General features: G+C 33.5%; 1 protein-coding gene and 1 long non-coding RNA gene across 12 annotated transcripts in view; both read left to right on the top strand.

The window, feature by feature from the left end:
• The window catches only part of LOC134745817 (phosphatidylinositol-binding clathrin assembly protein LAP), a 72,992-nt gene extending 67,279 nt beyond the window's left edge, over nt 1-5,713 (top strand). For all 11 annotated transcript variants that reach the window (XM_063679935.1, XM_063679947.1, XM_063679952.1 and 8 more), the window contains one exon: nt 1,368-5,713. In XM_063679935.1, the coding sequence (XP_063536005.1) occupies nt 1,368-1,478 (111 nt within the window). In that variant the 3' untranslated portion in view covers nt 1,479-5,713. The remainder of the gene's footprint in view (nt 1-1,367) is intronic.
• Nucleotides 1-14,249, top strand: part of LOC134746667 (uncharacterized) — a 184,424-nt gene that overhangs the window by 152,151 nt on the left and 18,024 nt on the right. The window lies entirely within an intron of this gene.

Below are 14,249 nucleotides of genomic sequence, written 5' to 3' on the forward strand. Positions count from 1 at the left end.
GAGACTAAAATTGACACAGGCCTCTTAAGAGTAATACCGATGTACAGATGTTCCACTTACCTAGCTGTAAATATAATACATTTTACTCTTTTTAGCCTTTAAATTTGATTCAAAATAAGACTTTCAATCAAGAATTTCAGCTTTGTAGGAACTTTTGTTTCCGAACTCATTTGGTTAGGTGTGTCAGATCTGTGTTTTGGTATTATTCCTTTTTCGTTAGAAACTGTGTGTAGAATTTTGGGTCTAGCGTAAACAAGTTGACTGCATGGATGCCATGATAAAAAGCATGTTTATGTTATTCTGATGTGTTCTTTCAGTTCTTACACTGTATAGTGTACATTAGATTTTATAAAAGTTACTTATGCTATTTTCCTGTTTCTCATTTTTGACCAATTCAAATCTAATGGGTAGTTTTGATTGTGGTTCACGATGAATGTTATGCCCGAATTGTAAGAATTATTACTACATAATAGCTACTTACACGTTTCAATGTTTATAAAATTCCATGATGCCATTATGTAAATTATAACGGCATAAAAAGCTTTAAAGGGGCCCACTGACTATCAGTCCGCCGGACGATATCGGCCTGTCAGTTAGAACAAAAATTTGACAGTTCCGAACAACTGACAAGCCGATATCGTCCGGCGGACTGATAGTCAGTGGGCCCCTTTAGAAATCAATAAAGAAGAAACCAGAATATTCATAATAATGTAGGAAAAGAGCTCGAATTATTGATAGCGTTTGATGTCTCGCTGCATAGATATAGGTAGGTATATATACTTCATATTTTTATATCGTCTCTTGTTTATCAACTTACCCCTTAAACGGGTATAAGAGTCTCAGTCATTATTCAAAATTGAATCCTGTCACTTTGTTAAAAACGTTCAAATCATGGTGGGAAATATATTCCCTCTGCCTTATAAAGGGTTAGTAATAGTGATGTACCGACTATGGGTTTGGCCGGCTAATCGGCGCTCGGATGGCCGATTAGTCGGCCGACTAGTCGGCTAGGCTAACAATCATTTTAATCCTTGCGTTGAGCTATTTGTCAAATTAACTGAAACTACTGAAAGGTGTACCCTGCTAGTTAGTTCAAAGACCTAATGATTGATCGTGTGGAGTCCGAATTCAACTTTTTCAGTGATCTTTACCCGATTAGCAGTACACCTTGTTGTTTTCCGTACGTAGTTAGAAGCTAATCAAAAGCGGACATGGGCTCAACTTCAATACAACTTCTTTCTCTATAGCCCTTATCATAATGATCATAAATGATAAATGTTCATAAAAAAATTATATGATCCAACTCCTGTTAAATTAAACAAGTCTTTATGATCAACCTTTTTAATGTACCGTGCTCCCTATTTCAGCAACAGCCAGGCATGGTAATGGGCATGCCCGGGACGCCGATGCCGGCGATGGCCATGGGGCAACCCATGCGACCGCAGTTTCCACCGCAGCCAACCAACCAGTTTAGCTAAACATGCTTATTGTACTAGCGTTGTTATATCGCGTTTTCTATGTAGTATCTTAGCGGAACCATATAGCTCCAGTGACTATTCTAATACTAAATCTGTTGGAGACCTAATAACTTATTTTTTTAATTAGGCATGTCACTTGCTATCTTATACAACAGTAAATTGCATAAGATGGGGACAGATTGTAATAATGTCGCCAGACATCACAAAAAGTAGATCTGATGCCTCGATCGAATGTGTTAAACGTAACAGTGAATATACCAGTCAAATTGTAATTTATTGGAAGGCTATTTCCTTTCTTACGTGTAGGAACACTAAGTTAGAAGATTGAAACTGTACCTATTTATAACGTGATTCATTTTCCCACTAGTTACCACCAAGTTCTTACCAGTGGTAACTACTGGGAAAAAAATCCCAGCAGTTACGACCAACTTGGTTTGGTGGTGGTAAAAGGTGGGATTTTTTTCCCCAGTAATTACAATAAAAATTTTGTTAGCGTTAAATACTAATAAAAACAGTATAAAAATAGAGTGCTTTAATCAACAAATTATATAAGTCGATTAGTGTTTCAGTAAACTGTCGTAAAAGTGATAAAATATAACTATTAATAAATTGTATTAACATCACAGTTATCCGAACGAACAAACAAATTAGTCAAAAACCGACTTATTTTGATAACTTTTATTATTGGAAGGGACCTTATTGCCGATGGCGCTTACGCCATTATCAACGATGCTCCTATATAAATACAACGTTGCGCTACGCAGTGCGGCGTAAGCGCCCTCGACAAAAGGTCCAACTTCATAGATAACTTCACAATTAATTCAATTTACAATTAATAAGATAAATTTCATCCAAACGTTAATTTCTCCTTAACTATTTTAGTTTTGGCACTTGCACCGGTAAAACAGTTTTAATATTTTTGATAACTTTTAAGGCAGTTTACTGAAACGACGAATCGACTTACAATTATTTATACTGTTACTTTTTCTATAATTTTTATTAGTTTTGAACTCTAACAACATTTTGGTGGTAACTACTGGGAAAAAAAATCCTAGTAACATTAACATTAACATTGGTAACAACTTGGTGGTAACTACTGGGAATAACCCGAAAAATAGGGTCTTCAGTAGATCTGTCTGCCACATTTTTTCTCGTAACCTAGCAACAGTTATGATTGCTCATTTTTGCATATAAATACTTAACGACGCTACATAGAACTCAAGTATACCTGCATATTATATTTTGTAACTGTTTCAACCAATGAATCGAGGTTAAGTCATTGAATGTAAATCTGACTTAGTAGTAAAATATCTAAGTTTACACATGTATAAATAGTATGTATCTTAATAACGCAGATGTTACTATTCTGTTGCGAGTTACCTAATTAATTGGTTAGTTAATTGATTTATATCATTCGTTAATTATCATGAAACAGTCAATTATTATTATTATTTGGATATAAAATTCATGCTTTCTTCCAATTGTAAATAAAATAAAAATAAAATTATGATTATTTTAATTCCTTGATTGATTATACTTTATTTCACTATGAGAATAAGTATTTTGTGTGTGCGATTTCAATACTATTTTTCTAGAAATCAAATATTTCGTTAGTAAATTATACACTAAACTTTATTTTGCTTCGTATGACAATTTATTATTATGTCTTAATGAATTTTTCTTATGAAAACGGTGCATATATCATTATATTTTGTTATCAAACATCACATTCCATATTTGTACAAAAGTATATTTGACTGCAGGTTGATTAAAACGTTATTCCCGATACCTAGCTATTATGACATATTTAGCATTTCAACTGGAATTTAAGTGAACATCTCATATTAACTTTAACAAAACGTAAATATATAAATGTAACTTGTAAATGTTAGTGTTGATGCTTTATGAAATAAAATAGAATACCGTAGTGTGGAATGCATTGCCGATGAATGCTGCATACACTGATTGTAAGAATGTTGTATCCCTTAATTTACTTTTTTAGTTATTCCAGAATTACATTACATTAGTACTTAAATATATTCCATCAACCAACAGCATATCAAAACTATAAACTACCTACATTTCATTTTATTAAATATTATTTACAGTGGCTTATTGAGAGATTTCTAATGTTTAAAAGTATTCTAGTATCACAGTTATGTCAATAATGCGTCTTACGTTTACAAAATTCTAGCCGTTAAGTGTGCTAAAAAGTACTAGCCGATAACTAATCTACTTTTAGTGTCATCAGATTTATATTTATGTGTGGCAATGATTTTGCATACTTTCCTATAGTCATAGCTTAAGCGTAGCATATCTGTTTCACGAAATCCACTTCTAGCGTTGTTTCGATACATAAATAACCCTGTTATTTCCATATCTTTGTATAATCTTATGTATAGGTAAATTACTATAATAGAGAAACCCTTAACAAAATAAAAAGAAAAAATATTTAATTATTGTTAATCAAAGTAAATCAACAATAACACAAGTTGAAATATCTGAGCACTACAAAAGGCTATTTTGGTTAAACAATGTTTAAATATATTTGAAATGAGGGTGTTTGTATAGGAGTTATTCGCATTAGATTGTTACTGAAATTAGGTGTTACGGGTGTATATTCTATCGTGTGGCTGTTGTGAATATAAGGACTAGGTGCTTATTTCGGAAACTATTAAACGTGCGTATCGTGCATTCTCAGTTATCTTCGCCTCTACACAGTTTAAGACTATTTTCTGGTCGATTACCCCCCTTCTATAAAGAGTGTCGTACTTACCCTTACGAAATGCACCCCTTGGTCGAATGACAATAAGACGTTTCTGACATAAATATCCAATCATTGGAAACCATGCTTATTGACAACCGGCCAAGTTGTACGTAAGTTTAACATAAGAACGTCATATTTTTTTAATGAAGGGAAGCTGCTCTCGTTAAATTTGAGATTTTTTTCAGTTATGATAGTGTAATATGTAATCTAATGTAACTAAGTTACTTATATTTTTGATTTTGAGATGCAAAAACGAAATAATTAATGGTATATGATATCATTTGCAATTGTATATGAGATCTGTTGAGTAATTATGAGTATTTTATGCAGTTTAGCCAGGAACTTGACAGTTATGGCAGTTTATGAGTTTATCGACAATATTAGCAAATATTATTATCATCATTTGTACGCTATTAATTGTCAGAAGTTCCTAGCTCTACTTTTGACTGCTAGTATTTATTTGTGCAATATTTTGTTATTTATAAACTACAGGCATTTCGCAACTGGTTAACATAGGTATGTCACGTATTTTTGGTGTGAATTTTTAGTTTGACTTCACAAAAACTAACACTAATTCCAATTGTTGATATGACTTCTAAGTTGCAAATCAACTTAGGAAAAATGGGAGCCTACACTCAAATAAGTATCTTATAAATTGATTTGATAACCGGGCAGATTCTCCACCTACTGCTCAGGTGAAATGTTCTATGTAAAATAAAATTAGTATTATAGCAGTTGCATCTAACACCACTTCTGTACATGCCTAAATTGTTTAAAATAATTTGGTTATTAAAGCCATACTATACTATATGGTAATTTACAGTATTAGATGTAAAGTTTCCCATCATACCCATGTTTATTATAGAGTGGTTTATAAAGACAAAAAAAAAGATGATGCCGCTGTACCCATTTTTGTAAAAGATATGAAAAAAGAAATACATTACACATAGTCACTGGCATTTTCAGTTCGTTCTGTGATGTTTGCTTCGACTGATTTATTTGAAAATGTTAGAATAAGGGAGGCGGGAGTCAATGCAATGTAGTAACTGTTTGGCGAGTGAAGAGTCGCCGAGCGATGACGGTTTCTGATTGAACTAGAGTCTTCTACGGTTAGTTAGATGTGTAGAATACGGTAACCAGCAACAATAATCATGACAGTAATCAGTACAGCCTCACTTCGCCCTCGATGTAACTGTCATAGTTCACAATATTTTGAACCATGAGTTAACACATGAGTCATTATTGTTGTTGCGTGTGTGACTGCCCAAAATGATTTATAATTAGTAGCACTAGTATAACCTTTAAAATTTTAAAGTTGTACATTTTATTATTTTTATCAATATAATGTTTTGTTTATTTTTTTATTTTATGTAAATACCCTCTTATTATTACTTACTAGTAGACTTATGTCATGCCTTTAGATATTCAATTTTAGATTATTTATGAAATGAATAAATCATACAGATTATTTTGCTTTTATTTTTATTGCCATTTGGTTTTATCCATGGGTCCATATTAAGCCTAATCCAGAAATGGAGAGTAAGTTCAAAAAGATTTTTTTTTAGTTAGTGACTTATTTCAAATTGTAATTTAAGAGCATATATTGTGATCGTCTATTTACCTCTTATTCCAATGACAATACTTAAGACTGCATCACACGTTTCATTGGCTTGGCACGGTTCAAAGATAAACAACTATTAACTAACTTAGAAATATAATATATTAAATGAATTACCAAAATAACTGTTTATACCACCAATTACAATGCTATTGTTAATAATTATGATAAAATGCATATTAAGTACATAATGCTATCAATGTCACCTAATTCCAAGCAATATAGAGCGTGTGTTGCAGCCTTTATCAATTATTTTACGGCCTGTATGCTTTAAGCGTGAGAGGAAATATTTGTGAATAGCGCAGTCTTGGTCTGTCTTAGTGATTTTCTATTAGCGCTTAAACTATAATGGATCTTTCTATGTAGTGTATGTACTTAATGCACCAGTTGTCTCATCTTACTGGTTTCAAATCTAGGTCTTGTTATCTATCACTTATGACGCTGAACTGTTTACATTCTGTTTACATTGCATATTTGACGACCGGTCTGGCCTAGTGGGTAGTGACCCTGCTTGTGAAGCCGATGGTCCGGGGTTCGAATCCCGGTAAGGGCATTTATTTGTGTGATGAACACTAATATTTGTTTCGGAGTCATGGGTGTTTTCTATGTATATATGTATAAGTATGTATGTATATCGTCGCCTAGCACCTACAGTACAAGCTTTGCTTAGTTTTGGGCTGCTTAGTTTTTTATGACCCATAAAACTATAACATAAGTTAAGTAAACTTAAAACAGAAAAATTAATAATTATGATGCACACACTACTAGAATTATAGCCGAATAAAATTGGTCTTTGTGACATTGGTTTAAGAATTATTTTTGTCTGGCTTTGTCAATAAAGTATATCGCCATTTGAGGGCGCTAGTGTAGCATACCTATACCTAGTCTAGCCAGAAATATTTCTTAAGTCAGTGCCATTATGTCATGTTAAGTCAAAAAGGAGAGCTAGAGTTAAACCAAGAAAAGACTGCAACGATTTTGATAGTACGCGCAGTGCAAATGTTATTTTAAACGTCAAACTTCTATGAAATGATGACGTATAAATAACACTTGCACTGCGTGTGCTATCAAAATCGTTGCAGACTTTTTTTGGTTTAACTCTAATGTTTGGAATTAGTACCGTGATTTGAAATCTCAGATAGGATTTTATGTTTGCTTGTCCTAATGTATCCTAGGACAGACCAGATGTTTGGTAAACCTAGTGGTATATTCAATTTAATCACAGTATTAAAGTAGCACATTCTAGGTGTCTAACAGAGATTATTGTATAGCTGTTATACTTAGCTCGAGAAAAAGTATATATTGGGAAATATATATTTTTGTTAGGTGTGGATTGTTTTCTGTGTAATATGCTAATATAAACGTCACAGTCACCATTTTTAAAAAGGAAAGCTATTAATCGGCAACGAAATACAAAACTCAACCGTAACCTAGTCGAATGAAGATAATCTTGCATTCAATTATTATAGTACCTCTACATATGTCTTAGAGGATGGGGTCCCTTTGTTTGACATAATTATTGAAAATTATTTTTTTACAAGCAGAAACGTCTGCGATCGATGCTATTAAGCTTAGAATAAATTTAAAAGTGCCAGAGGCCGTGAGTTCAAGTCTCACCCAAGGCAGTAACTTTTCCACTTTTAAATTTATTCTAAGCTTAATAATTATTGAAAGTCATAATTATTCATAATGTAATGATTGTCATATTATCATTAGTCATAATTCTGCAACCGTTAACTTTTCAGGATTTTCCTCAGGTTATCCTATAGAAAGGTTAGGTTAGATTTGTTTTATGGCAATCCTGAAAAGTTAAGTACGCGTTTCTGAGAAAAACCAAATTATGACTAACGAAAATGTGGACAAACAATACATTATGACAACTATATGGGAAACAATAGACCCCTTAGAGGTTATAACCAAACGGAGACGCCTTGTCTGTAATTTGCTGTAAAAAAAGTCTGCCGATTTTTGCGGGGGAGGGGAACGTCATATGTATATGTAACGTAAAAATAGCCATGTCTGATGAACGTCATACATTGTGTATGACCATTGGACGACTATTTTCGACAGAGGGGAACGCCTGTTAATGGCTACTTCGTTTGGTTATATCCTCTAAGACCTGTGTGGAACCGTTACTTAAACGAGATCTCCTTACCATAAACGCGACAGAATTTTCGATGAAAATCTTTCAGTTCTACTCTTGTACAGTTAGATTTTTTCGGACCCATTTTGTACCTTGTCATAGTGAAATAGTATGAGCCAGGTCTCTAGCGACCTAGCGACTTTCATATTGATGGGTCATAAATTAAAATCTTCGACCGTACTCCAAATTTACTCTGCTGATAATATTTTTCAAACATGATGGCTACGGTGACAGGTGTCATCTCATACAATTTTGCAAGATTTGACGTTTTAAGGTTATAAATTGTATGGGGATGACACCTGTCACCGTACCCATCGTGTTTGAAAAATACAATAACGGCAATAACTTTAGGTACTGATCATCGATGGACCTCAGGTCTAATTTTAATTTGCCAATATAGAAGTGTTATAATATATATTTACACTTGTGTACCTAGAATGTTTAGTTCCAACTGTGATCAGTCAGTTCTTCGCGCCTACGGTAAGCGTTGAGTTGTTCGGTATACATTGTTAAAATACAATGAGTAGGTATCTACCATCTTGATACATGTTTTTAGTTTTGGATGTTACTTGGGGTACGTTGTTTGTTACACTAATCAAAATGTGAGACGCAAATACACATTTAGACAAAGAAATTAAACTGGTGGGATTCCCTCCTAAGAGATGAATTGGTGCTTTCATAAATTAAACCCGCCAGATTTGAATAAAATGTAGATGCATATTACATTTAAAATTAAAGAAAATACTCCAAGAATGCTTTCAGGCATGTTTTTACCTTGTTGAGCCGCAAATAGTGAGATAGTGACGATTATCTAAACACGTAAATAAATAAAAATTACTTAATAAATAAGTATTGATGTTTTACTTTGCCTTATCACTATCCCCTTTCGATTCTAAAATGTCGTATCTGGTCGTATTTATTTTTTATCACACTTACTCTTAAACAATGTTATTAAGCCACGGCCAGTTAAAGCTTTTTCTTTACAGTTGATCCAGTAATTCTGATTTTATGATGGATTCATACCTATACTTGACAACCGCAGCACCACACTTAAGAAATCAGCAATTATTAAAGAGCTATATACCTATATAACATGTTGATTGTATTGGTGTTATAGTTGGTCAAGCAAATCTTCTAGAAAAAAAAAGGCGGCAAATTTAATTATATGCATATTCTTTCTCTTGCCCCCGGTCGCTCGGTGGCGCGTCGTGTATATCTACTTGTATATACTATGTCTATGAATATATGGAAAGGGCCGTCGAAGCGATAGCGATTGTCACCTTGGCTAGGCCGGCTGATAAGCTGACTGGACCAAGTTTGCTGTCCGGTACGCCCGTCTGTTAGCACTACTAGCGGTTATATACTCTTTGAGCACTACCTTATAAAACGCGACTTCGTTGAAAATGTCTGTTATATATTTCTTATTTATTTTACATTACGTTCAAGGGCCTGACATTCTTTGATAGAGAAAGATAGTCTTATTGCGATTCCTATAAGAGGAAAGAGAAAATAGTGCCATGCTTTGTCCTTATCACCGACCGGGTGGCATCATAGGTAGAAGGCGATGGCGAAATACCGAAATTTATAAGAGTGAAAGAGAAAAAAATCCTATGCTGCCCAAATTTTATATGAATATTCTTTGTCTTATCCCCGATCGCTCGGTGGCGCGTCTATAACTACTTGTATATACTAGTCTATGATTACCATAGACCAGCTATACGCGTGCGCCCGTAAGGGATAGACATAGATGACGTCATAAACGTGGGGATACCATATTGGTAAAAATTACCCCAATATTTGATAACACGTTGGGGCGATTACCCTGGAGGCAAAGTTAGCTTGTTTGACGGTATTAAAAAATTGTTAAATAAAATGTCAATGGGCCGTTCTTTTTAGGCGTATAAACAATGAAATACCTCCTATAATTCGCGCAGGTGGTACAAAACTAAACATGTTTAGTAAATAAAACGTAAAATAAAATGTATGATGGGTTTTAATTTAAAGAAATCACAAATCGCAATCATACCAATTAATGTACACCACATTTAATCTTCACAACATTTGTTTATTTATTTTTTGGAATTAGAAGTACGAAAAAACTTCGAGGTCAAAATTACCCATAAAATTATGATATTTTCATCTGGTATCCCTAACATGGTTATGCAGCTAAATTAAGAAGAAGTTTAAAAATGGCTGACCTCAGACTCCTACCTACCTACGTAATTTGGGCGGATAATTTTACAAATAATGTTTTGTTAATTTGCGTAAATAATTCTGATATTTTTAGTCATACTTGTTATGGCCATTTTTTGCCCGGATGCTGCACTTCATGATAAAAGCAAGCCGCTTTGCACAGTGATAGAAGGGACCAAACTGAGTGATTTGACCCGCAGCAGCGCAAGTTTCACCCCTTTGGAACAGAGATGGCGCCACTTCTTTAAAAATATTTCAATAAATTCTACAAGCTAAACAAATGAACCGATTTAAATGTTTAATATCTCAAATGAAAGCTTATTATATACGTTACTTTTTAAAAAATACTCAAAAAATATATACTGAATACTTTTGACAAGAAACGGCATCTTAAGTTTTTTTTTTACTCGATTGATAGTTTTTACTTGATTTCTCAAAAAAAAATGTATGGAACATGAATAGTTTAATACATGTGCATATTACTGAATAAACAACAAGTATTATACAAAAAACTCGACACCGATACCTCTCATACTTCACGAAATATGAAAGTTTGAATGTGAGTGTAAATTTCTTCACAATATATTAAAAAAAATTCTACAAGCTAAACTATTTGACCGATTTCAATGTTTAATATCTAAAATAAAAGCTCATTATATACATTACTTATAAAAAAACACTCAAAAAACATACACAGAATACTTTTGGCAAAAAACGGCATCTTAAGTTTTTTTTCTTACTCGATTGATAGTTTTTACTTGATTTCTTAAAAAATAATATGGAACATGAATAGTTTAATACATGTATATATTACTGAATAAATAACAAGTATTATAAGTAGAACCCGACACCGACACCTTTTATTCTTCACGAAATATTTAAGTTCAATTATGCACGCTCTTACAAATAAATTTATTTAAAAGAAATCTTCAACCGCAGTAAGTGCACTGATTTTAATATGAAATGTGTCATATGAAAAGAAATCACCCAATTTATTTTAATAAATAAAAAATAAATAAATAAAAATTAAATAAAGTTTTTTCCTGGTGCTGAATTACAAAAAAATATAACAAAATAGAAATTATTTTTATTTAAAGTGACTACATTTGTAAACAAAAAACTTAAATGTCCTCTTCGGTAGATGTAGAACTGAAAGAGAAAAGTCGTTTTAAAGCACTCGTACCATTTCAATACTACAAAATCACCGATCATACATGAACTGGTTGCTGTAGATTACTGTTGAATTTTAATTTTAATTTTCTATGAAAACAATAAAGTGAGCTAAAAACATAATGACCTAAACTAAAAAACTTACAAATAAAAAATCTGACCTAGGTCTCGGTCGTGTGGTAGGGTGTCCAGAAGGCTGGCCGCATTTCCGCGCTGTATAGCTATGCTGATGCGCTGCGCGAAATAGTGACCAGCCCTCTGGTCACAAAGGGATTCTGTTGAATTATATTTGTGCCTAGCTGATTACCATTAAACCTATAATTTTGTGCCAGACCTATAATCAGTGGTCAGCATGCAAAATAACCCTGGATTGAGAACTACATTAACTTACTTATGATTTGTACAGCCACCTTTGCATGATTTACACTGGGCTGTGCATGGTAAGCTGACGCGACGACCCACAACGCATAGTTTCGCAGCCAGATTTACAGCCACAATGGTCCAAGAGGCTTAATTGCGACTAAATCGCAGTAACTGCCGACCATTCTGGAGTCCAACTCTCTTTTTCCTTAGTCCATCCCCAAGAAGATGGACATGGTATGGAAACTTCTGGTTTCAGAGCGTTTCCCCACATATATGGCCCGCTTGGTAAGCTGTTCGAAGTGCATGATGTAGGTGGCAGGGTAGGCAGGTTCCAATTTCTCGGCCAAATCATCTGCTTTGAAATTGGCCGAGAGATTTGTTCCCTGAACGAAGCCCTCCATTGACTGACAACGAAGGTGGACAAATTTGGTTTTCGTACTGGAAGAATTCGTTCAGATCAAGCTGCCTTTCTCTGGCCACTATAAAAAGACGGGAAAATAGGAGTACGTCAACTTTTAAGTTTTTGATTTTGTCAGTTGTTAGGTGTGTACCTACATATTTTAATTTTAGTATAAAGTAACCCTAGATTTATGTTATTGCTTTGCTATAGTTACAATTTCAAAAAACAAGCTTGTGACAAGCCTGCCACCTACATCAGCTGCTCTCTATAAACATGCACTTCGAGCAGCTTACCAAGCGGGCCATATATGGGGAAACGCTCCTCTGGAACCAGAAGTTTCCATACCATGTACATCTTCTTAAGGATGGACTAAGGAAAAAGAGAGTTGCACTGCAGAATTGTCGGCAGTTACAGCGATTTGGTCGCAATTAAGCCTCTTGGACCATCTGGCTGCGAAACTATGCGTTGTGGGTGTCGTCGCGTCAGCTTACCATGCACAGCCCAGTGTAAATCATGCAAAGGTTAAGCAAAAAATTAAGTTAATGTAATTTTCAATCCAGGGTTGTTTTGCATGCTGAGTTGCTGACCACTGATTATAGGTTTGGCACAAAATTATAGGTTTAATGGTAATCAGCTAGGCACAAAAATAATTCAGCAGTAATCTACAGGCACAAAAATAATTCAACAGAAATCTCCAGCAACCAGTTCATGTATGATCGGTGATTTTGTAGTATTGGAATGGTACGACTCAGGTACGAGTCCTTCAAAACGACTTTTCTTTTTCAGTTCTACAACTACCAGTGAACCCGAAAAGGACATTTAAGTTTTTTGTTTACGAATGTAGTCTCTTTAAATAAAAATAATTTCTATTTTGTTATATTTTTTTTGTAATTCAGCACCAGGAGAAAACTTTATTCAGGTTTTATTTATTTATTTTTTATTTATTAAACTAAATTGGGTGATTTCTTTTCATATGACAAATTTCATATTAAAATCAGTGCACTTACTGCGGTTGAAGATTTCTTTTAAATAAATTTATTTGTAAGAGCGTGCATAATTGAACTTAAATATTTCGTGAAGAATAAAAGGTATCGGTGTCGGGTTTTTTTTATAATACTTATTATTTATTCAGTAATATATACATGTAATTAAACTATTCGTTCCATAATATTTTTTTTAAGAAATCAAGTAAAAACTATCAATCGAGTAAGAAAAAAAAACTTAAGATGCCGTTTTTTGCCAAAAGTATTCAGTATATATTTTTTTAGTATTTTTTTAAAAGTAACGTATATAATAAGCTTTCATTTGAGATATTAAACATTTAAATCGGTTCATTGGTTTAGCTTGTAGAATTTTTTGAAATATATTTTGAAGAAATTTACACTCACATTCAAACTTTCATATTTCGTGAAGTATGAGAGGTATCGGTGTCGAGTTTTTTGTATAATACTTGTTGTTTATTCAGTAATATGCACATGTATTAAACTATTCATGTTCCATACATTTTTTTTGAGAAATCAAGTAAAAACTATCAATCGAGTAAAAAAAAAACTTAATATGCCGTTTCTTGTCAAAAGTATTCAGTATATATTTTTTGAGTATTTTTTTAAAAGTAACGTATATAATAAGCTTTCATTTGAGATATTAAACATTTAAATCGGTTCATTGGTTTAGCTTGTACAATTTTTTGAAATATTTTTTAAAGAAGTGGCGCCATCTCTGTTCCTAAGGGGTGAAACTGCCGTTGCTGCGGGTCAAATCGCTCAGTTTGGTCCCTACTATCACTATGCAAAGCGGCTTGCTTTTATCATGAAGTGCAGCATTTTGTTCATAACAAGTATGACTATTTTATTGAAATCGTTTGATTCTACATTGCTTTGAGTGTAACGTAATTTTACGAAGTTATTCTCACATATTGCATTAAGAGGAAGGTGTAAAATACGGTACTTACGTGTGAAAGGTTATGATCTCATATTTTTGCTCAGAGCGGCTACTACAGCCGATTACAGAACAATGAGGGCTATCGTTTTTTTGCTCACCAGTTGGCGCCTCTGTTGATGGTGGTCCAAAAGACTAAAGAACAGCTGTCAGTCATTGAAGTGACAAGTGCCATTTGA

This window comes from Cydia strobilella, chromosome 1 (assembly GCF_947568885.1).
Source record: "Cydia strobilella chromosome 1, ilCydStro3.1, whole genome shotgun sequence".
Classification (NCBI taxonomy): domain Eukaryota; kingdom Metazoa; phylum Arthropoda; class Insecta; order Lepidoptera; family Tortricidae; genus Cydia; species Cydia strobilella.